We start from the raw sequence: 23,397 nt of genomic DNA, 5'->3' as shown, positions 1-23,397 counted from the left end.
CTTGTTGGGCCGAAGGGCCTGTTTCCACACTGTAAGTAATCTAATCTAATCTAATCTAATTTATAAAGCCTTGAATTCCATAGCTTGAATTTACTAACTGCTTTCCCAACCTGCTCTGCCACACTCAATGATTTGTCTGGAAATGTGTTGCTGGAAAAGCGCAGCCCTGAAGAAGGGCTTATGCCCGAAACGTCGATTCTCCTGTTCCCTGGATGCTGCCTGACCTGCTGCGCTTTTCCAGCAACACATTTCCAGCTCTGATCTCCAGCATCTGCAGACCTCACTTTCTCCTCAATGATTTGTCTACATATGTTCTGTTCTATTCCATTGCTCCTGCATACCCCCCATAGAGTTGTATCCCTTGTTTTGCATTGCCCTTCCTCATCCTTCCTCCAAAAATGTATCACTTCACACTTTTTCTGCTTTAAACTGTATTTTCCATGTGTCTACCTTTTCCTCCTGGCTGATTGTGTCCTTTTGAAGTCTAATCTCTGCCTTCTCACAGTTCCCAATACTTCAAGGTTTTGTACTTTCCACACAGTTTGAAAATGAGCCCTGCACACTCAATTCGAGGTTGTCTTATGAGGAACATTTAAGAATGTTGGGCCTGTACATAATTCAATTTTAGAAAAATGAAAGGTGATCTTATTGCAAGTGGGAAGATTCTCTGAAAGCTTAACATGGTAGAGGGTGAAGAGAATACTTTCCTTTCCTTCATGGGTACTGGAACCACAATGCTGTTCAGAATAAGCGTTGTCTCATTTAAGGTAGAAACATGGAGGAATTTCTTCTCTGAGCAATAATAATGTTTGGAATTCTCTGCAAAGGAGAGAGGCTGGTTCATTGAATAGATTCAGGCTGAGTTATACAGGTTATTTATCTACAAAGGAGTCCAAGCTTATTTGGGGCAGGCATGGAATTGGTGTTAAAGCTGTATTGAGATTAGCCTATACTGCTCCTAGTTTTTATATTTTTATGTTTTGTCCTTTGCCATAGTACCATAAGGTTCAGGTTGAGTATGATTATAATCTCTGATGTGTTCCCCTGCTGAGATTGGATCCACATGACCCACCTCATTTCCCAGAAACAGGTCCAGCAACCCTTCCTTCTGCACTGATTTGAAATGTACTGTTTGAGTCAATTCTCCTGAGCACACTTCAAAAGTTCTTCCCTTTCTCTGCTCTGACATTGTTACTATCCCTGTCTACATTAGAATAATTCAAGCCTCTAATAAAAATTGCTTTATAGTTTTATGCCCTCTGTAATTTCTTGTAAATTTGTTCCTCCATATCTTTCCAACTTAGTGGTGATGTATAGAATACACCCAGTATTATGATGGTAACTATTATTTCTTAGCTGTGGTCTGAATACTTTTTGTTCTTGACTTCTCTAAGACACCCTATCACTCCTGTCTTAGTTCCTTATCTATTTTTCCTTGTATCCAGGAATACTTAGAACCCAATCCTGCATCTTTTAAAATCAGATCTCTGTTATTTCCATACCATCATATTTCCACTTGATTATCTGTACCTGCAGCTGAGCAACCATTTACCACACACCATGCATTCACTTATATACACAACAAATCTAATTTGCATTTTATTCCATTTTCTTCTACTCTGACGCCACTTGATATCTTTGTAATATTTACTCTAATACTGTCTCTCTCAAATTTTTATGTACCTTATTTTTCCTTTCTAATGTTACCTCCTCGTGGTGTCCATACCCCTGAATTGAATTGAATTTATTGTCACGTGTACCGAGGCACAGTGAAAAGCTTTGTCTTGCGAGCAATACAGGCAGATCACAGAGTTAAGTGGCATCGATAAGTAAATAATAGGTAAACAGTGGCAAAAACAAAAACAGGCAAATATTAAGAGTTTGAGACTCCATTCAGTATTCTAACAACTGTAGGATAGAAACTGTTCCAAACCTGTGTGTGTGTGTCTCTCTCTCTCTCTCTCTTCAGGCGACTGTACCTTCTCCCCAATGGTAGAGGTTGTAGAAAAACATCCGAGGGTGGGATGGATCTTTGAGAATGCTGGTGGCTTTTTCTTGACAGCGGGCCTGGTAGATGGATTCTATAGATGGGAAGTTGGCCTTTGTGATTGTCCGGACCGAGTTCACCACTTTCTGTAACCGTCGCCAATCTTGAATGGTACAGTTGCCATACCAGGTAGTGATACATCCAGACAGGATGCTCCAAATGGCACACCTATAAAAGTTGGCAAGGATATTTGCCATCATGCCAAATTTCCTCAGCTGCCTGAGGAAGAAAAGGTATTGTTGGGCCATTGTAACCAGTGCGTCCACATGAAGAGTCCAAGGAAGCTTGTTGTGGATGACCACTCCTCGGAGCTTGACACTCTCCACTCATTCCACCTCTGTGCTGTTAAAAGTGTAGGGGGGTGCATGTGTAACATCCCGCCAAAAGTCAATAATGAGTTCCTTGGTTTTGCTGGCATTGAGAGCTAGGTTGTTCTCAGTGCACAATTTTTCCAGGTCTTCCACCTCCCGTCTGACGCCATCTGAGATTCGACCGACAATGGTGGTGTCATTGGTGAACTTGTAAATGGCATTAGTCTGGTATTTGGCAACGCAGTCATGGGTATACAGTGAGTACAGTAGGGGGTTGAGTGCTGGTGATGATGAAATATTGTCCCCAGTCTTCACTGATTGTGAACTGTGGGTCAGGAAACTGAGGATCCAGTTACAGAAAATGGGGCTTAGTTTGAGATCACCAAGTTGAGTAATCAGTGTCGAGGGGATAATAGTGTTAAAGACTGAACTGTAGTCAATGAGTAGGATTCTTATGTAGCTGAATTTGGCTGCAATCTATTTTCTGATGATTTGGATTGACATTACAAAGAGGAGTGCCTTGTTATCAAGATGTTCTAAGGAGGAGTAAAGAGCAAGTGATATGGCATCTGACATGGATCTGTTGGTTCGATAGGCATATTGGAGTGAGTCAAGAGTAATGGGGAGGCTGGAGTTAATTAATGCCATGATCAGCCTTTCAAAGCACTTCATGACCACCGAATTTAGGGCCACTGGGCAGTAGTCATTGAAACATGCTGCATGAGCCTTCTTAGGCTGCTATATTGATTCACACTTTAGGAGGACAATGTTATAAATTCACCTGATCAGAATCCTTGCCCATCTGGAATGCATGACCTGAATTTGGCTGCAATCTATTTTCTGATGATTTGGATTGACATTACAAAGAGGAGTGCCTTGTTATAAGTCGAAGAAGATGTGGTTTATGTGGATTTTAATAAGGCTTTTGACAGCATCCGTCATGACAGATTGGTCAGGAAAGTTAAGAGCTTGAGACGCAAGGCAAAGTGGCACATTGAATCCAAAATTGGCCAAGAGGCAATGGAGGGTGAACGCAGACGGAATGTTTCTGTGAGTGAAAATCTATTTCCAGTGAGGTTCTGCAGGTCTTGGTATTGTGACCCTTCTTGTTGTGGGTTATAATTAAGTATATGGACTTAAATTCAGGCCATTTGATCAAGAAGTTTGCAGATGTCGCAAAAATTAGTTGGGAGGTGAATAGTAAGGAGGATAACTATAAACTGCAGGAGGATCTCAGTGGATTGATCAGGTGTTCTTATTAAAATTTTAAAATTAGAGGCAATTCAATATTCTCACATATCAGTGGCATGAATAGTGTGTTATATGATCATCAAAATCCAGCTCAGCAAGCAAACTTAGATCCAGAACCTTAAACCTGAGCTACAAATCTTCTCAAAACTTGCAAACATTATAATGTCCGAAGATTGCACAATGTTCAGCAGCATTCTGACTCCTCAGATTCTAAGGAGTCCACGTCCAAATGCATCAAGCCCTGAACAATATCCAGTCTTGGGCTGAAAAATGTCACGTAACATTCATGCCATATAAATGCCAGGTAGTGACCATCTCCAGCAAGATATAAATCTAACCACTGCACCTTGACATTTAATGGCATTATCATTCCTGTATCCCCCACTATCAACATCCTGGGGATTACCATTGACTAGAAACTGAATTGGACTTGTAATACAAGTAAAGTGACTATAAGAAACATTTAGAGGCTATGAAAACTGCATGATGTTGGGGGAGTTCAAAACTAGAAAGCATATTTTTAGAGCAAGAGGAAAAAGACATAAGGGACAACCTTTTTACACAGAGTGGTTTGTGTGGGGAATGAACTCGTGGAGAAAGTAGTGGATGCAGGTACAGTTACATGTTTAAAAGATGTTTGAATAAGTTAATGAATAGGACATGTTTGGAGAGATATGGGCCAAGTGCAGGCAGGTGGGACTAGTTTAGTTTGGGTACATGGTCGGCGTGGACTGGTTGGACCGAAGGATCTGTTCCCGGGCTGTATGACTGTACAACCTCTAGATTCCCTAAAACCTGCCCACCATCTGTGAGGCGCATGAGGAGTGTTGTGGCATACTTTTTATTTGCCTGATGAGTTCATCTCCCAACAACACTGAAGTTTGACACCATTCAAGACAAAGCATCCCATTTGATTCATACCATATCCACAAACATCTATTCCCAATGCTCAGTAGCTATAATGTGCACTAGCGACAAAATGCATTGCAAAAATTCAGCAAAAATCCTTTAAAAATAGTCTTACAAACCCACAACCACTTCCATCTAGAAGGACAAGGGCAGTAGATACATGGAAATACCACCATCTGCAAATTCCCCTCCAAGTCCCTCGCCATCCTGGCTTGGAAATATATCATCGCCGTTCCTTCACTGTCACTGGGTCAAAATCATGGAATTCCCTTCCTAGTAGCATTGTGGTTTTATCTACAACACGTGGGCTTCAGCTCTTCAAGAAGGCAGCTCACCAGCTCCAGCACAAGTGCGTCTGGGGTTGTGCTATAAATGCTGATCCAGCCAGGGACACTCATGAAACCCTGCCCAATAGCACAAGCAAATCATTAAGAAGTGGAATGAAAATTGTGATTTAACAAAAATGCTTGTCTAAATTATTTGTTTTAAGAGTACTTCTAAAAGTTTAAATGCACATGTTTACAAATATACTCCCTTCAAAACAATTTAACCTAAGTTTCTGGTATGAAGCATTTGCATGGAAAATCCTGCCTTTAAACTGTATAAAACTGTGGAGTAGTAAAGCATCTTTTAGTGGAGGACAGATTTTCGTTAGTAAGCTTTGAATATTTTATCCTCAGAAAACTGGTGGTCCATGGATTTACTCTCAATGAAAGTGGTGAAAAAATGTCCAAATCCATTGGAAATGTGGTAGATCCAGATGTTATTGTTAATGGAGGACTGGTAAGTCTTTACAGTATTTTGTTTTACTTCTCACAACAAAAAAATACTAGTTTAATATAAAATTAGTTTTTCAGAACGAAGTAAGTTATCAACAGTTATGAACTTAAAAAGTGATCAAAAACACTTTGTCAAGGTACTGCATTTTCAAAGAATGCTACAGTGAAAGTAGGGTTTGAAAAAAAGAAAATTCATAACATTCAAGGCTATGGGCCTAATGTGGGAAAAGAGAACTAGCGTAGCTAGCCGTGTATTTTTGGGAGTACAGAACACAGTAGACCAAAAGGCCTCTTCTGTACTATATGATGCTGTGATTGCATCTATGAAGGTTTCTTGCCATAAGTAATTCTTTCATAAAGGTGGTTAGGATATCAGCAGTTAAATGAATGAAGTGGCTCATTGTGATGTCCTTGTGTAAAACGATGAGGATATTAAACCTTTTAAACCTGCTCTGTCATTTAATGAGATCATAGTTATCTATGACTTCCATGTGTATTCCAGATATATGCCTTAGATCCCTTAATATCTTTGGTTAACAAAATCTACCCATCACAAAATTAACAATTGATAGAGCACCATTTTCTTTTGTGGAAGAGACCTTTAAACATTTGCAGTCCTTTGTGTGTAGACATATTTCCTTACTTCACTGCTGAAAAGTCGAGCTCTAATTTTTAAATGATTCGCAAGTCCTAGAATCCCTAAGCAGCCTAAGTCGTTTGCTTGTGTCTATCTGAGCTGTTCCCCTTAACACAGGTACCCCCCAATTTTTCGAATGTTTGCTTTACGCAGTTTTGCTTTTATTAAAGAGCTACATTAGTACCTTGCGCATATTCGGAGAGGATTTTCGCTTTTATGAGAAACGACGATACTTTCTCCCACATGCACTTTCACTTTACGCCATTTTCAGTTTACGAAAGGTTTCCTGAGAATGCTCTATTTTCAGAAAGCAGGGGCTACCTGCATCTTGAAAACATTGTCAGGTTTTCTTTTAATCTGTTAAATTTCAGGGAATGAGGCGGCACAGTGGCTCAGTGGTTAGCACTGCTGCCTCACAGCACCAAAGACCTGGTCTCGATTCCCACCTCGGGCAACTGTCTGTGTGGAGTTTGCACATTCTCCCTCTGTCTGCGTGAGTTTCCTCCTGGTGTCCGGTTTCCCCCCACAATCCAAAGATGTGCAGGTCAGATGAATTGGCCATGCTAAATTGCCCATAGTGTTAGGTGCATTAGTCAGGGCTAAATATAGGGGAGGGGAATGGGTCTGGGTGGGTTACTCTTTGGAGGGTCAGTGTACACTTGGTGGGCCAAAGGGCCTGTTTCCATTCTGAAAGGAATCTAATCTAAAAACCCCACTTAGTGGAACAAAAACAGGAATTGCTGGAGAAGCTCAGCAGGTCTGGCATCATCTGTGGAGAGAAAGCAGAATTAATATTTCGAGTACAGTGACCCTTCTGCAGAACTGGTGAATATTCTTTTCTTATAACCATCTCTTATGAAGAGTTTCATATTTGTTTCTGCAAGTCCATACAAATCATGCCCATGGTCATTCTACTGTACCTACTGCAGTCACTTCTTCTTGAACAAATTCAGATTTTTATAGCCTTTACCATTGCCACTTCATATGTGGGTTTTGCAAACATGTTTACAAACATGTTTACTGGTGCTGAGTTTGTATTGTGTCAGGTCCACTCCATTCACCATATTCTTGAACATGGAATTGAATGCTAGAGGAGCGGTTCACAGTTTCTGTTTTTGACATTATCCGTGTGACTAAGTATGACTATGAGGATTCCAGGAAGATTGAGGATAGGCAAAGTTGCTCGTTTAAACTTTCCAGTGGCTTGGATTATGTAGAGGCATATAGCAGATTACTAATGTTCACCATGAATATGATGCTATATTAATTGATTAGATAAATGCTGGGATTTATTGCAAAGTGAGACAATAGCTTCTGTGTGTGGTAAGAAGTAGGATATTTTTTAAATGAAATATTGATCAGTCTTTGTATAAACATGTTAAGTGCATGCACCACAAGTTAATAGCAATTTTGGCTCTTAATAGTGCGACAAGGATATTAAAAGATAAAACTGTACTTTTCAACTTCATTTGGCATACTTTCTACATATTCTTGAAATACTGACAATTATTCAAAACCAGTGTGTTATGTTTTGGATAATTTTAATTATCCTATTTGGATAATATTCAACAAATGTTCACTTGAAGGTTGAAAATGATATTCCTCAAAGCATTTTGTCTTGTAATTGCAAGTAAAGAAGGTTCTTAATCCTTGAAACTCCTTATAAGTGAATGCAAAATTAGTTAATTAATGTGCATTTGTTTGGCTTCAGTGACCTTAAATTTTTGTTTGGTGCATTAACATGAGAGAGAAATTTCTTTCCATCTGGAAATCAAGTTCATACAAATTGTGCATTAAGATTATGTGCAGATAATCAACAAAATTCTACATTTCCTATGTTTATATTTATGCTGTAAGATATTAACTACAGTTGCTTATGTTGTACAGGATCCAAACCATGACCCACCCTATGGGGCAGATGTTCTTCGCTGGTGGGCAGCAGAGTCAAATGTTTTCACAGAGATTTTAATTGGCAAAAATATACTGCAAGCAGCAAGAGATGACATTTTTAAGGTTAGAACTAAGAAAAGATGAACTCTGAAGTTCTTCTTGTTTTGCTAATACTAAGTACATTTTCCTGTTGGCAGTAAAATGTACACAACTCCTTCAATGACAGGTGTTTTATTATTATTTTTGTAACTTGAATTTATATAGAAGCCTTTCTATTCAATTGAAATGCAGTGAGTCAGGCTAAGTTTAGGTTGAGCGATGTACCATGTTGATGAGGCAGTGCACAGGAAATCTGATGAATTTGCAGAGTGGTACTTCACATCAGAGCATTGACAGTGCAATGCAGCATTAGGATGCAGGTTTTACTTTTAATCCAGGCTGCATTGTGTGGATAGATGATAGGCTGGAGGCCATGACACATCATGTAGGTGGCAGTAGAGGTTGAATAAATCAGTCATCACCAAAGTTGCTGTTGTGTATCTCCGGGTCTGGCAGCCAATTCAATTGAAGACTAACTGAGCTCTGACAGCTGGCAGGATCAAAAAGAGTGGGAACTTCTAGGCCACCTGGAAGTAGCTGAACAACAACCATACCAGCAATCCTGAGTCATTGCTCATACTATTGTTACCCAGTTTCTAATAAACCAGAGGTGTCAGTCAGCAGACAGTAAAAATAGTGCTGATGCAGTCTTGCAAATCTTCCTGAGAGCAGACAGTCTTCTGGTAACCCTACACATGAGGAAATATACTGTATCCTGACAACATGTAAGTCAGGCAAAAAAGCAGAAATTGATGGGATTTGCCCAGAATTCCTGAAGCACACTGAATCACAGGGAAAGAATTGGCTGGCAAAACTTACCAACAAAGCACAAGTACCATTCCAACTATCTGGTGACAGTCCAAGGTAGTGACCGTTGCCAAGTGGGAAGCCACTCAGTAACCAAGCACTGCTGCCCATGGTCTGCTGTCAATAACATAAAAGGACATGGAGTTCCTCCTGTGAAACAGTTTGAGTCCCATCCTGGAAGCAGTAAGGTCTCCAGGCAGAAGCAGATTTTCGCACTGGCTGCAATTGCTCTGGGCAAGTCCTAACCCCTCTCAATTGAGGCTGGTTTTCAGAAAGGCCTTAAGACAGGAAATGGTTTTGTCGACTTAGCCTGAGCCTGTGACATTGTGTGGAAAAAGGCAGGCTGCTGAAACTCTCCAATTCGTTTGCAGTGTGAAAACCTGATAACCAAACAGCTCCATGATTAGAAACCAAACAATTCCATGTGTACCTTGCAGACAGGTTCAGCTGCCAACAACAGATTCTTCTCTGATCATTCCTCAAATGACTTCTTTATATATAACTAGTGACTGTTGTCCAACAAAGTTACAGCTCTTTGCATGTCCCAGCAACTCACCCTATGCTCAACAGAATACTGAGGAAATTCTCATTGAAGATCTAGAGTCTCTGGAAGCCCACTTCAGAAAAAGACAAGACTTCAATTAAATCAGGCCAAGACTGTAATGTCAATCTTCCACCTGACCAACTCAAAAGCCAAGGAAGCCAGTTCTATAGTTGACCACTTGTCCCCCAAATGCCAAAATTTCTTGGTGTCACTCTCTGACTATTCATTGACCTACCATGAAAACCTTCAATACACTAGAGCCAAGATCAGGATGAGAGTGAATCTCATGTGAAACTGGCAAGTCCTACCTGAGACAAAGCCAACATGCTAAATACTGTTTCATTTACACTTGTCTACACTTGTCTACACTTGTACTGTTGCTCAATGGGCTCAGAAGCTAGCAGATAAATATGATACATTCCCACCTCCAGAAAGAATTATTTTTGGGACATTGAGACCAGTGCAGTTACAATGACTTACACTCTCTGAATCACCTGACATTCCCAGGGAAAACATTCTCCTCAAAAAATACCTTTGATTGATAGCTAACAAAGCACAAAACCTTGATGAAAATCCTATGCACCCATCTCAAATCCTGTGCTCTCAACTGAACATGTTTCACACCCTGTAAACTGATGACAGAGTCACCTCTCTATGACACACCTAGTCAACTGCAAACACCATCGATCTGGGTGATAAAATGTCAGATTTAAAATTTCCACAGAAAATCTGGATAACAGCCATCCATTTGAAGATGGGCCAAGGATCTTGTGAACACTTGTCCATAGTGGAACAGGAGGAGCAGCTCAAATTACAACTGTGGCCAACCAAGGCAATTCATTGCCCACCTCCTGAACTTTTGTCCTGAGATCAATTTGTGGTTTTATCACAACCATTTGCACTGCATTAGCTGATTCCATTAAATTATCGTTAACCTTAACATTGAGGTATAACTGCTTCCCCAGTCATCTGAATTTTTTAAAAAATCTACCTCATTGGCATACCTTTTATTTGATGGCAAATAAGAGAAAGATCAGACAGTTTGTCATAATAATACGGGTGACACAGTGGCTCAGTGGTTAGCACTGTTGCCTCACAGCACCAGGGTCCCAGGTTCTATTCCAGCCTCGGGCGACTGTCAGTGTGGAGTTTGCACATTCTCCCCGTGTCTGCTTGGATGTCCTCCGGGTGCTTTGTTTCCTCCCATAGTCCAAAACGTGTGCAGGTCAGGTCAATTGGCTATGCTAAATTTCCCATAGTGTTAGGTGCGTTAGTCAGAGGGAAATGGGTCTGGGTGGGTTACTCTTCATAGGGTCGGTGTGGACTTGTTGGGCCAAAGGGCCTGTTTCCACACTGTCAGTTATCTAATCTAATCTAATATTAGAACATAAATGGGAGCAAGAGTAGTCCTTACAGCCCTTTCCCATTCAGCACCCTGCTATTCACAGGGATCGTGGTTAGTCTTCCACTTCATCGTTACTTTCCTGCATTATCCTTGATCCTTGAGTTGATGAGAACATTTTCATTTCCACAATCTACTAGATTAGTAGTAAAAGGGAACAAGTGCCGGATGAGAGTGGAAAGCCATCAACCAGAGAGTTGGGCACATAGTATGTGCACCTGCACATACTAGAAGCTTCATATATTAACACAAGAGATGCAGTTCTTTGCAGATAAAGCACACTGTGCCTATTACAACGTAACAAAATAAGCAACAGCCATTCTCCAGTTTATTGCTCAAGGTAATGACTTTAATATTTGGAGTCAGCCTGTCTTGTTTAAATTTTAAACAAAATTCGGCAGTTAACAACCAGTACATTATCTATGCAATTTTCTGCCCATTGGAGTTCATTCAACAAACAGTCAACACGTTTTTCTCACATGGTATAAAAATGTTGTCATCATCTTATATTGGTTTTCTTGCAAATGTTCTGGAGAGTACAACACAGAATGTTGCAACAACATGTGCCCCTTGTTCAGCAGTATTTAAGCAAATATTGCTTGAATGGATGAGACTGTTGGAAATATGGACTGCATGGAAATGCTAAACTTGTCTGCTGTTTGAGTTGATTTTTGTAAACCATAGGTTGAATGGGTGTTTGCTATTCTGTTCTATTCTAAATTTAGTGTTCTGCATTTCATATTCTGTTGCACTATCAAAGAGAGACACTCTTTGGCATTATAGTGTCACAGAGTGAACTTACTCGACAGCCTCCAATGAAAGAAATGTTTAAACAAGAGTACCAGGAAGGATCAATCACTGGGCTTGTTATGAAAAAAACTTTTCTTCAGATGGTCCCCAGCATTTATATAGTCCTGGATGTAGGTTTGCTCGCTGAGCTGGAAGGTTTGTTTTCAGAATTTCGTCACCATACTAGGTAACATCTTCAGTGAGCCTCTGAATGAAGCACTAGTGGTGTAGCCCACTTTCTGTTTATATATTTAGGTTTTCTTGGGTGATTGATGTCATTTCCTGTGGTGGTGTCATTTCCTGTTCTTTTTCTCAGGGGTTGGGTAAATGGGATCCAAGTCAATGTGTTTGTTGATAGAGTTTTGGTTGGAATGTCATGATTCTAGGAATTCTTGTGCATGTCTCTATTTGGCTTGTCCTACGATGGATATGTTGTCCCAGTCGAAGTAGTGAATTCCGTACTTGTATGTAAGTATACTAGTGAAGGTGGGTCATGTCTTTTTGTGGCTAGTTGATGTTCATGGATCCTGGTGGCTAGTTTTCTGCCTGTTTGTCCAATGTAGTATTTGTTACAGTTCTTGCAAGATACTTTGTAGATGACATTAGTTTTGCTTGTTGTCTGTATAGGATATTTCAAGTTCATTAGCTGCTGTTTTAGTGTGTTGGTGGGTTTGTGGGCTACTATCATGCCATAGCAGAGGTAGTAATGCAGAGACTCGAACAAACAGCTCTGCCAATCATCCAACCCAAACGTTGGGTCTGCTATGTGGATGACACCTTTGTCATCAATAAATGAAACAAATTAAAGGAAACCTTCAACACCATCAATAATACCCTTACTGGCATAAAATTCACTAAAGAGGAGGAAAACAGCAACAAACTGCCATTGCTAGATGTCACAGTAAAGCAATCAGCCAATGCGGAAGTTCAAACTAGCGTCCACAGGAAAACAACAAATACTGAACTAAAGAAGCAATCATCCCAAAATCCACAAACTAAGTTGCATCAGAACATTATTTCAACGAGCCACCACACACTGCAGCACGGAGGAACTACGCAGAGCAGTGGAAAATCACCTTTACAGCGTATTCAAAAAGAGTGGGTACCCAATGAACACAGTCTGCCTATTTCTGAGCAACAAACCCAAACAAGCAGACAAAACACGTCCAGAAACCCTAGCCACACTCTCCTATATCAAAGACATCTCGGAAATGACTGCCAGACTACTATGACCCATTGGCATTATGGTAGCCCACAAACCCACCAACACACTAAAACAGCAGCTAATGAACTTGAAGGACCCTATACAGACAACACACAAAACTAATGTCACCTACAAAATACCGTGCATGAATTACATTGGACGAACAGGCAGAAAACTAGCCACCAGGATACATGTATCCTTACATACAGGTGAGGAAGGACACCACTTTGACTAGGACAAGCCAACAGAGACATGCACGAGAATTCCTAGAAGCATGATGTTCCAACCGAAACTCTATCAACAAACACATTGACTTGGATCCCATTTACCACCCCCTGAGAAAAAGAACAGGAAATGACACCTCTATAGGAAATGATGTCACCACAGAAAATGACATCACCAACCCAAGAGAACCCAAATATATAAATAGAAAGCAGACTACACCACCAGTGCTTCGTTCGGAGACTCACTGAATTTGTTACCTAGCATGGTGACTAAACATCTGAAAACGAACCTTCCAGCTCAGCAAGCAAACCTACACCCAGAACCTCAACCTGAGCTACAACTCTTCTCAAAACTCGCTAATTTATATAGCCCCTTTTACATCATTAGGATATGTTACAGCATTTCACAAACAATGATTAGGTACCTTAGCTGTTTTGTTAGACATCATTTTTGAAAACGTAATTTTGAGAACATTTTGAAGAGCAAGGTATCTAGAAATTAGTTAAGAGCTTTGGTGGTCTATTTAGCCTATTATAAAATTAAAGTGATGTATTAAGCTGAAATAATTTGAGTATTGCACAAGCCAAGAGTTTCATTTATGATATGAGCTAGAAAAAAAATTATTAATAATGGCCATTATTTTAATATTTGCAGTGACTTATTCAGAAGTGTTCAACATGTCTTAATTTAGAACAGCCATAAATCTGTCATCCTTCAATCATACGTATTCTCTTAGAAGTTTGTGATAAAGACCATCTCTACCTTGCCGTCTGGTGAAGACAAACCAGGAGGAGGCTGCTTCTTTATCTTAATAATTTATTCTGTATTTTTAGTTACGGAATACATTACGCTTTATGTTGGGGAACCTTTATAATTTTAACCCTGAAACTGATGGAGTTCCAAGTGAAAAAATGCTAATGGTGGATCAATATATGCTTCATCTCCTTCAAGATTACAGCACCAAGGTAATGCTTTGGGATATCAGTTCAAGGCCCCTGTGGCAGCTGGTGGAATTTGAATGCAATTTATAAATCTCTAATGCAGTCTCAATAATCGTGACAACTGTTGTAAATTGTGTAAATACCTATTTAATTCATGATTGTCTTGTTTGGAAGAAAATCTACCAGCCTAATTATCAGTCCTACATGTGACTCCAGACCCAAGACAATGTAGTTGGCTGACTTTTAACTGCTGTTTGAGATGACTGCGCAAATCAATCAGTTTGAAGGCATTTAGGGAAACGCAACAAGTGCTGGCTCTGCCAACAATTCCCACATCCCATGAAAGAATGAAGGGGGAATAAACACCAGAAATATCTATTATCATTCTTAAGGTACAATTTGCAAAACCATCAAAGTTATGAGTTCCTAAAGCACAGCAGTGCATATTATGGAATAAATTGTTGAAGAAATTCAGCAGGTCTGGCAACATCTGTGGAGAGAAAGCAGGGTTAATGTTTCGTGTCCAATGACCCTTCAGAACTGAACTATTATTAAATGTTTTAGGTAAGTAACTTTCCACTGACAGCAGGAAAAAACAACAGTGAACCATTGGAAAAAATAATGGATATATTCATTTTGTTTAAAATAACCACAATTATTAAGCTTAATGGTAATACCTGAATTAAATCAAACTTGTATACACCATATGTGTGTGAGAAAAGGTTAAATTATTTTTCATCAGTAGTTTAGAAGGTGATGGTGGATTGCCTCCTTTAACTGACACAGTCCAAGTGGTGAAAAATTCCCCATAGTGCAGTGAGAGAGACAATTCTGATATTTTGACTCTGTGATGATGCAAAAACTGCACACAAACTTCCAAGTTACAGTAGTATGTGAACTGGAGGACAACATTGAGGTAGTGATGAGCCCATGTGTCTACTGCCCTTGTCCTTCTAGGTTGTAGAGATTGCATGTTTAGTACAGGTTGTTGAAGATGCTATAGTGAACAATTGCAGTGCATCTTGTAGATGGTACATGCTGCAGTCACATTGAATGATGCTGAAGGATAGGATGCCAATCAAGCGGACTGCTTTTTGCCTTGGTTGGTCATTGGACTCATCCACCGCCAAACCACAACAACGCGACGCTATAGTGAACAATTGCAGTGCATCTTGTAGATGGTACATGCTGCAGTCACATTGAATGATGCTGAAGGATAGGATGCCAATCAAGCAGACTGCTTTTTGCCTTGGTTGGTCATTGAGTCATACAGCACTGAAACAGACCCTTCGGTCCAACCAGGCCATGTCGAACATAATCCCAAACTAAACTAGTATCACCTGCCTGCTGCTGGCCCATATTCCTCCAAACCTTACCTAATCATGTATCTATCCAAAAGTCTTTTAAACATTGTAATTATACCCACACCCACCACTTTCTCAGGAAGGTCATTCCACAATGAACTGCCCCTGTGTAAAGAATTTGCCCCTCATGTCTTTTTTAAATCTCTCTTCTCACCTTAAAAAAGTGCCCCCGAGTCTTGAAATTCCCCATCATAGGGAAAAGAGAATTTTCGATAACTCTACCTATACTTCTCATTATGTTATAAACTTCGATCAGATCACCTTCTACACTCCAGTGAAAAAAGTCCTAGTCTATCCAGCCTTTCTTTATAAGGATCTTGAACATAATTGGAACTATGTTCAAACAGGCAAAAGTAGAATATTGGATCACACTTAACTCAAGTCCTGTAGAAGGATTTTGGGGTCAATCTCTGACTTGCATGTAGAGCCACAGTATTTAAATGACTGATCTAGTTAGGTATCTGGTCAGTGATTACTGCTAGGATGTTAATAGTATGAAATTCAACAGTAGTAATGTCAGGGAATGCCAAGGGAGGAATGGTTATACTCTCTTTTTGGAGATTGTCATTTCCTGGCTCATGTGGCATAAAGGCATGAACGGCATCAGACGCCCTTCATCAGGATGCCTGATAAAGGGCTCTTGCCCGAATTTTTGATTCTCCTACTCCTCAGATGCTGCCTGCTTTTCCAGCACCAGACTCTCAACTCCTCATGTGGCTTAAAGGTAACTTATACTATTGATAACAATTTCCTCCACTTTGCTGATGAATGAGAATAGATTTATGCCAGAACTTGGTTGGGCTGGAACTATTGTAATTTTTCTGGACAGGACACAAGGGCATTTTTCCACATTGATGCCAGTGTTGTATCTGTGCTGGAATAGCTTAGCTAGGAGTGAGGCTGGTTCTGGCGTGCAAGCAGTCATCATAATGCCTGCAGCTAGGATGTTGCCAGGGCCCGCAGTCTTTGTAATATCCAATTCTTCGTATCAGGTGGAGAGAATCACATTGGCTGCAGACTGAGGTTTGCGATATTGGGGAATTTTGACTCCATATGGATGCAAGTGCTTCAACCTTGTCTTTTGCACTGATATTCTGGGCTTTTCCTTTTTTGATGATGAAGATACTTTATTGTGATACTTCATCCAGTTAGTTTATTTGTCCACCACCTTCACCACTGGATGTAGCAGGATTGCAGAGCCATCAGATCCATAGGTTATGGGGTTTGACATACATATTGTTATGTATTGTAGCTTCACCAAGTTGGGCACTTGATCGTACATAATGTTTATGTATGCATAGTGCTGATCTTGGTGTGCTCTCCTTTACTTTTCATTAAACCAGGATTGTTCCCCATGCTCACTGGTAATGCTAGATTAATGAATGTGCCTGGGCCAGGAGGTTATTGGCTATAGTTGAATGTAATTGTATTGCTCCTGATAGCCCACAGTGCCTCATGAATGCCTAGTTTAAATCTAAATCTGTTCTGAATCAATTCCATTTGCATGGTGATAGTCAGGACAGAAGAGACTTTGTGAAAAGATGGGACTTTTTATCTGTAGGGGCTGTGCATTGGTTACCTCACCGATACTGTCAGGGACACTGGAGGTAACTCTCCTCCTTGACATAGTACCAAGGGATTTTTCATGTCTTCTGAAAAGGCAGATGGGGTTTTCGTTTAGCATTTTACCTGAAAGATAGTAAACAGTGTGGGGCTGCCTCAGTATTGCATATGAGCATTGGCCTTGTGTTTTGTGATCAAGTCCCTGAGTGAAACTTCAGCCTGGAACCTTTTTGATTGAGAGGCAAGAATACTACCAGCTGAGCCAAGGCTGACAATATCACTGTCAGCAGATGAATTATGGATGATTGTGTGGAGTTTGGACATTCTACCCGTGTCTGCATCGGTTTCCTCTCAGAACTCCAGTTTCCTCCCACCGTCCAGAGATGTGCATGTTAAGTGGATTGGCCATGCTAAATTTCCCAGTGTCCAGGGATGTGCTGGCTAGGTAGATTAGCCATGGAAAATGCAGGGTTACAGGGATACGGTGGGAGGCTCGGTCTGGGGGGATGCTCTTCAGAGGGAAGTTATGGACTTGATGGGCTGAATGGTGTGCTTCTGCACTAAGGATTTTGTGAATCCATGGAGCAGATCTCCCTATTTTGGTAGCATCTTCTTGGTATTCGCGAGGAAGATTTTGCAACATCATCTGGATTTGGTGAGTCTGTTTAGATCAAGACAGCGATGAGTTTTTTTTTTCTGAGGATTGTGCGCTTTTGCAACACTGCCAACGAAGTCAGGTTCTTTAAATGTTTTAAAGGCAGAGATAGATTCTTGTTAGACAAGGGAATGGGCAGTTATTGGGAATAGGCAGTAATGTGGAACTTGAAACATAGATAACCATGATCTCAGAATGGAGAAACAGACTTTAATGGCTAATTGGTCTGTTCCTGCTCCGATTTCGTATGTTGAATCAATGCTGGAAACTGTTTGATTATATTGTTATGGTTTCTCATGTTGGTTTTGATATATTTTGGATAGTTGTTTGATCATTTCCGAGGGTAGCTAACAGTCAGCTAATTTGTTGTGCGTCTAGATGTACATTTAGGTCTGATCTGAGGATGGCAGATTTTCATCTTTTACAGGAGTAAAGTAGATGAGATTTTATGACAATTGGTAATAAAATAATCGTTACAGATACCGGTTTAGCATTTCAGATCCAGATAATGAATTGAATTTGAACTTGTCTCTCAAGATCAAGGGCTGACTTATCCAGTAAGATAGTTGGAAGACTACCATTTCTGATTTTGATGAGAATTGGTGATTTAATTGTAAAACACTCTACCCTGAAAATTACCCCAGTGGAGAAGGGGAAATATCGCTGCTGTGATTGTAAAATATGTTCCATCACCTGGGGTTTTAAATATGTCAGGAATTGATAGCAACAGGAGAGCAGTCTGCTCGTTCACTGACCATCTAATTAACCACTATTTCTCAAATCATTCTTTATCTGCAAGAGAGAGAACACACTTGAGTCAAATTATGAATGTTTAACAGTTTTCATTTTGTGAGCATTTTATTATTGTGAGAGTTGGTGATTCTGGTCTTAAAAAGTGGGTTAGCAAAACCATGTGAACGAGAAGGGACAATGTGAGTCACAAATTTTATTGGTAACAGAATTGAATTTAAGTTATATAGGTAAACAATCCTTTATCTGAAATACTTGAGACCAGCTGTTTTTTGGAATTTGGAATTTTTCAGTTTTCAGAATGACTAATGGTTTAATGGTAAAATTTTTTTAAAATCTTACTGGAGGAGCAGACTTCTAAGTAAGAACAGGACAGTCGCTGCTTGGCCATGCCCCTTCAAGTCGCAACTAAGTGACACGCATTGAGTAGGTGTCGACTTGGGTTAACTGTTTGCATGCCAAACAATCTTGTTAATGAGAAAAAACTTCGCACAAAACCTTCGGATTTCAGAGCTTTTCGGTTTTGTATTTTCAGATAAAGGATCTTCTACCTGTACTTAATCTTTCTATTTCTATTACTGTTTGTAAGTAGCTGAAATGTGTATGTTTTGAAACAAGTATTTATTGGCAAAATTTGTTTTAATTTGATTCAGGTTACAGAGGCCTATAAAGAGTGTGATTTTGGAAAAGTTATTCGCCTTCTGTTGGCATTTATTAACCGAGAACTCTCTAACTTTTACTTCAGCATCATCAAAGATCGGTTAGTATAAGATTCATAATGGCAATGTTGAAACTTCATTTGCAAACCAAAAAGCCATTTACTAAGTACTTTAAATGGACTTCTAAACCCCCTAATGGTTGTATGTGTAGATCAGATCAGGATCAGTTTATATTGCCGCAAAATTAGTTTTCAGATATGGCAACACCACAACGTTGGTATTTACTGACTTTCAGTTGCTCTAAAAAGGCAGTGATACCTTTAAATCTCTACAGTCCTTGTGCAGAAATGCTCACTTAATGTTAAGTAGGGGAATTCCAGTACTTTAATATAAGTGAGTGATGAGGTATATTCATGTCAGGATGTGTGACTTTGAGGTGATGCCATTCACACAATCTTTTCTCTTGTCCTGTTTGATGGTAGGGGTTGTTGACAAGAGGCATGCTGTCGAATTGCTGCAGTACAGTATATCTTATAGATCATGTGTATTGCAACACAGTGCCCCCTAGTGATATTTAGAGCAATATTGAGGCAGCAGTCAAGAAAACTGCTATCTTCCACATGATGCTGCATATTTTAATCACTCTTGACTTGAGCTTTCTAAGGAGAGGCTCTTAAGGACTAGGAAGAATGAGCCCATTGTTAGATTAACAGCATAGGTCCTGCAATTACAGTGATAGTACTGACATGACTGGCCTTGTTTAATTTGTAATCATTGCTGATCTCCAAAATAGTGGGGCAACCCGTGTGACAGTCATCCTGTTAGAGGTCAGAGACGTCTGGGCTTTGTTTGGTGTCTGATGTTTATGTAGCATGCTTTGTTACCTGTCATTCTTTAGAGCTGATTATATGTTGACATAGACTATTTCATTAAGGAGTTAGCAATGGAGCTGATGTAGCATTTTATTTTCTACTGCAGATATTAAAGTTTATGTCTGCCTAAACATTATTGTATTAAAATTGCAGATTATATTGTGAAGATGAGAAAAGCACCAAGCGTCTATCATGTCAGACAGTTTTAGATGAAGTATTAGATGTAATCACACGTTCTGTAGCCCCAATCCTGCCTCACCTTGCAGAGGAAGTATTCCAACACCAATCAAACCAAAAAGGTAGCATTTTTTTCAGTGCTGTTATTTGCATTTGTATTCTAAAATTTGTGACTCAAAGCACAATAAATGCATATCTAAATTGTTTTCTTTCAGAGCCTCAGAGTGTGTTTCGAACTGGCTGGATAAAGGCCAGTTCTGTTTGGAGAAAGCCTGGCATTGTGGAGGCTATTGAAGGTGCTTGCGCAATAAGAGACAGCTTCTTGAGCTCTATACCTGGCAAAAATGCACTGGAATACGATATAACCATTATCATCGAGCCCAGTTTGTTGCTGGAATTGATGGAGGTAATCTTCTCAATGTGTAATAGTTGAGTTTTGCTGAGAAGAGCCCCACTATTGAAGCTTTTCATTTTGCAATGATCAGAATAGGTGTAAGGATGCCAACATTCAAAGGGAATGGCAGTTTAAAATGCATGAAAAAAACATGTTGATTGGTTGACAAGTGTACTCCATTTGGTCAAGGCATTACCAGGAAGAATGTACTATACCCTCGCTGAGGTGCTGCCATGGGAAATGTATCAGGAAACAATAAGGTGCAATGTATGGACATTTTCTTGCTTCTTACACAGAATAGAGCCATGTATATGAATCTGTGTAGCTTCTACCAAGTGTAATTGCCAGCCCAACTGATGACCTTAAATTAGTTTAGTGTAATTGTTAACATACTTGAGACTGTTTGGTAGGTGCTGTCTAAATACAGAATTGCACCTAAAGTTGGACACTTCGGAGTTTAAAATCACACAACACCAGGTTATAATCCAACAAGTTACCTGACGAAGGAGCAGCACTCTGAAAGCTTGTACTTTCAAATAAACCTGTTAGACCTATAACCTGGAGTTGTGAATTTTAACTCTGTCCACCCCAGTCTAACATTCAGCACCAGCACCTCCATATCCTTTCTAAGTTTGCAAGCACAGTCTTTGTCAATGCAATCAGGTTTGAATTTAAACAATGGTGAATAACTTCCATGGTGTACTCATCCTGGCAATGCCTCAAAAATTGGAGTCCTCTTACTGACCACAACATTCTTTTCTCATGCAGCATAAATGTTCTCTTTAAATGTTGGTAATCTTCCGTCTGTCCTGTTGAGTGCAAGACCAACAAATTCAACAGCATGTCTCATAGCAGTTATAAGATCTGTACTCCCAAATAATAATAATTGTAGTTGTTTTTAAGTTGTATTATTCTAACAGAAATTGGACATTATTGGATCCATGGTTTGTGAAAAATGAGTAGGTGGAAGGTGAGGAAATTGGAGTAATTGCCATCAGCAATGAAAAAAGTGCGAAAGGAACTCGAGACTAAATTCCAATAATCCCCAGAACCTAATTGCTGACATGACATGGCTCAAAGTTAACAAAATAACACTGCCATTTAAGGATGAAGAAATAAAAAGGAGAACTACAGGCCAGTTCATCTCATTGTAGGCATCAGGAGTATTGCTGGAACCTGATACTTCGCAAGTCTAAATGCACAAAAAAAATCAAAATGGCTTTACAAAAGGAAAATCCTGTTTGACAAATTTTAAGTTTTGATGATGCCAACTAGTAGAGTAGATGACTCTATTAGTTGAGTCAGATGAATAGTATACTTGGATTTTCAAAAGCCATTCAATAGGTCCACAAAAAGGTTTAATAAATAATTTCATCGCTCATAGAGTTGGGAGTGATATGTTAACACAGTTGCAGATAGTTGGTAAGTTGTGACTAGAGAAGTACTGAACAGATCACCACTGGGCTTTCAGCATTTACAATCTGTATTGATGATGGATACATTACTCTCTGAATCTTTGCCTTAGTGTGATGATTATGTAAATTGTGAGGAGGTCATGGAGGTGCTGTTAAGAGATTAATGTTAAGTGAGTATAATGTGGAAAGTGTGAAGTTACTCTACTGGCTTTGCTTCAAGAATAGAGGAGCAGAATAATTTTTGGTGTAAATTTTCTAAGTATCGATCAGAAAAATCACATACAAGGAACACAAGTTAACATGCAGGTACAAGTCATGAGAAAAGAAAATTGCATGTTGGCCTTTACTGCAAAGGGATTGTGGAAAAGGCATCACAAAGTCTTGTTACAATCGTGTAGCGCTTTGGTGGGACCATACCATAAATGTTGTACTCCGTTTTCTCTGCTGTATTAAAGAAGGATGTACTTGCATTTGAAGCAATAACTGAGACTTTTTACAGTGCAAGCAGCTATTCAGCCCAGTCTCTGCTCCAGGTCTGAGTGTTTTAACATGGTGTCAATTTCCTGCTTATTCCCTGTAACCCTCCAATACTCTCAATTGAATCTGTCTGCAACCCACTTCCAGTCAGTGCATTCTACTCATTGCTTTTTTTTGTTCTTTTCACCTCGCACTTGCCTCTTTCACTAAATACTTTAAAACTGTACTTCTGGTTCTCGATCCCTGTACGAGCTGGAACAATTTCTCTTGATTTACTCTGTCTAGAAACCTCATGATTTTTAAACCTTCTATCATACTCCTGTTTGACTTCTCAGAACTGTTTTCTTTCAACTTCTCCACTCTTTCCTAATAACTGAAGGGTTTCATCTCGAGAACCATTTTCATAAACCTTTTCTGCACTCTCTCCAATGCAGTCTCATACTTCCTCTAATGTGGTACCCAGAAATGTACACAATACTCCAGTGCAAGTCAAACAGTATCATATATAAGTTTATCATAGTTTCCTTTCTCCTTAATTCCATATCTCTATTATTGAAGCCTGTTATCTGCAAACTTGAAATTGCCTGCTGTGTTCCAGAACAGTGAAGGTTCATGATTGGTCTCTGGAAGGGTCGTCCTTTGATGAAAGACTATAAACTATTTTTGTCAGTCTTTGGAAGATTGAGATTTGATCTCATTGTAACAGTTGAGATTATGAAGGGGATTAACAGGATGGAAACTAACTTTTCTCCCCCTTACTGTTAGATTTTGATCAAGCTGACATAATTTCAGGATATGGGATCATACCTGTATGGCAAGTACAGAAAAATATCTCCACTCGAAAGATTGAGAATCTTTGGAATCTTTTTACCTTAACCTGTTGTGGATGTTCCATTATTAAAAGTATATTTAAGATTGGGTTTTTTTTAGTCTCATTAATCAAGGATGCCTCTTTTACCCAGACCACTGAAGAACTCAGTCTTAATTAAAACACTATCCTTGAGAGCTCTATCCAACTCTTTCTTTAATGAATCCAGAGACTGGGCCTCCACTGCCCTCTGGGGCAGAGCATTCCACACAGCCACCACTCTCTGGGTGAAGAAGTTTCTCCTCATCTCTGTCCTAAATGGTCTACCCCGTATTTTTAAGCTGTGTCCTCTGGTGCGGCACTCACCCATCAGCGGAAACATGTTTCCTGCTGCCAGAGTGTCCAGTCCTTTCATAATCTTATATGTC

At 39.7% G+C, this 23,397-nt stretch overlaps 1 protein-coding gene across 1 annotated transcript in view; it reads left to right on the top strand.

Annotated features, from left to right (window-relative positions):
• Positions 1–23,397, top strand: part of iars2 (isoleucyl-tRNA synthetase 2, mitochondrial) — a 96,919-nt gene that overhangs the window by 70,749 nt on the left and 2,773 nt on the right. Inside the window, exons 16-21 of the mRNA XM_043695778.1 lie at positions 5,199–5,301; positions 7,822–7,947; positions 13,728–13,859; positions 18,821–18,927; positions 19,852–19,997; positions 20,091–20,281. Of these exons, the coding sequence (XP_043551713.1) occupies positions 5,199–5,301; positions 7,822–7,947; positions 13,728–13,859; positions 18,821–18,927; positions 19,852–19,997; positions 20,091–20,281 (805 nt within the window). The remainder of the gene's footprint in view (positions 1–5,198; positions 5,302–7,821; positions 7,948–13,727; positions 13,860–18,820; positions 18,928–19,851; positions 19,998–20,090; positions 20,282–23,397) is intronic.

The sequence above is a fragment of the Chiloscyllium plagiosum genome, chromosome 9 (genome assembly GCF_004010195.1).
Source record: "Chiloscyllium plagiosum isolate BGI_BamShark_2017 chromosome 9, ASM401019v2, whole genome shotgun sequence".
In the NCBI taxonomy this organism is placed as follows: domain Eukaryota; kingdom Metazoa; phylum Chordata; class Chondrichthyes; order Orectolobiformes; family Hemiscylliidae; genus Chiloscyllium; species Chiloscyllium plagiosum.
The sequence above is the reverse complement of the archived record's forward strand: the minus strand, read 5'-3'. Positions and strand labels throughout refer to the sequence as shown.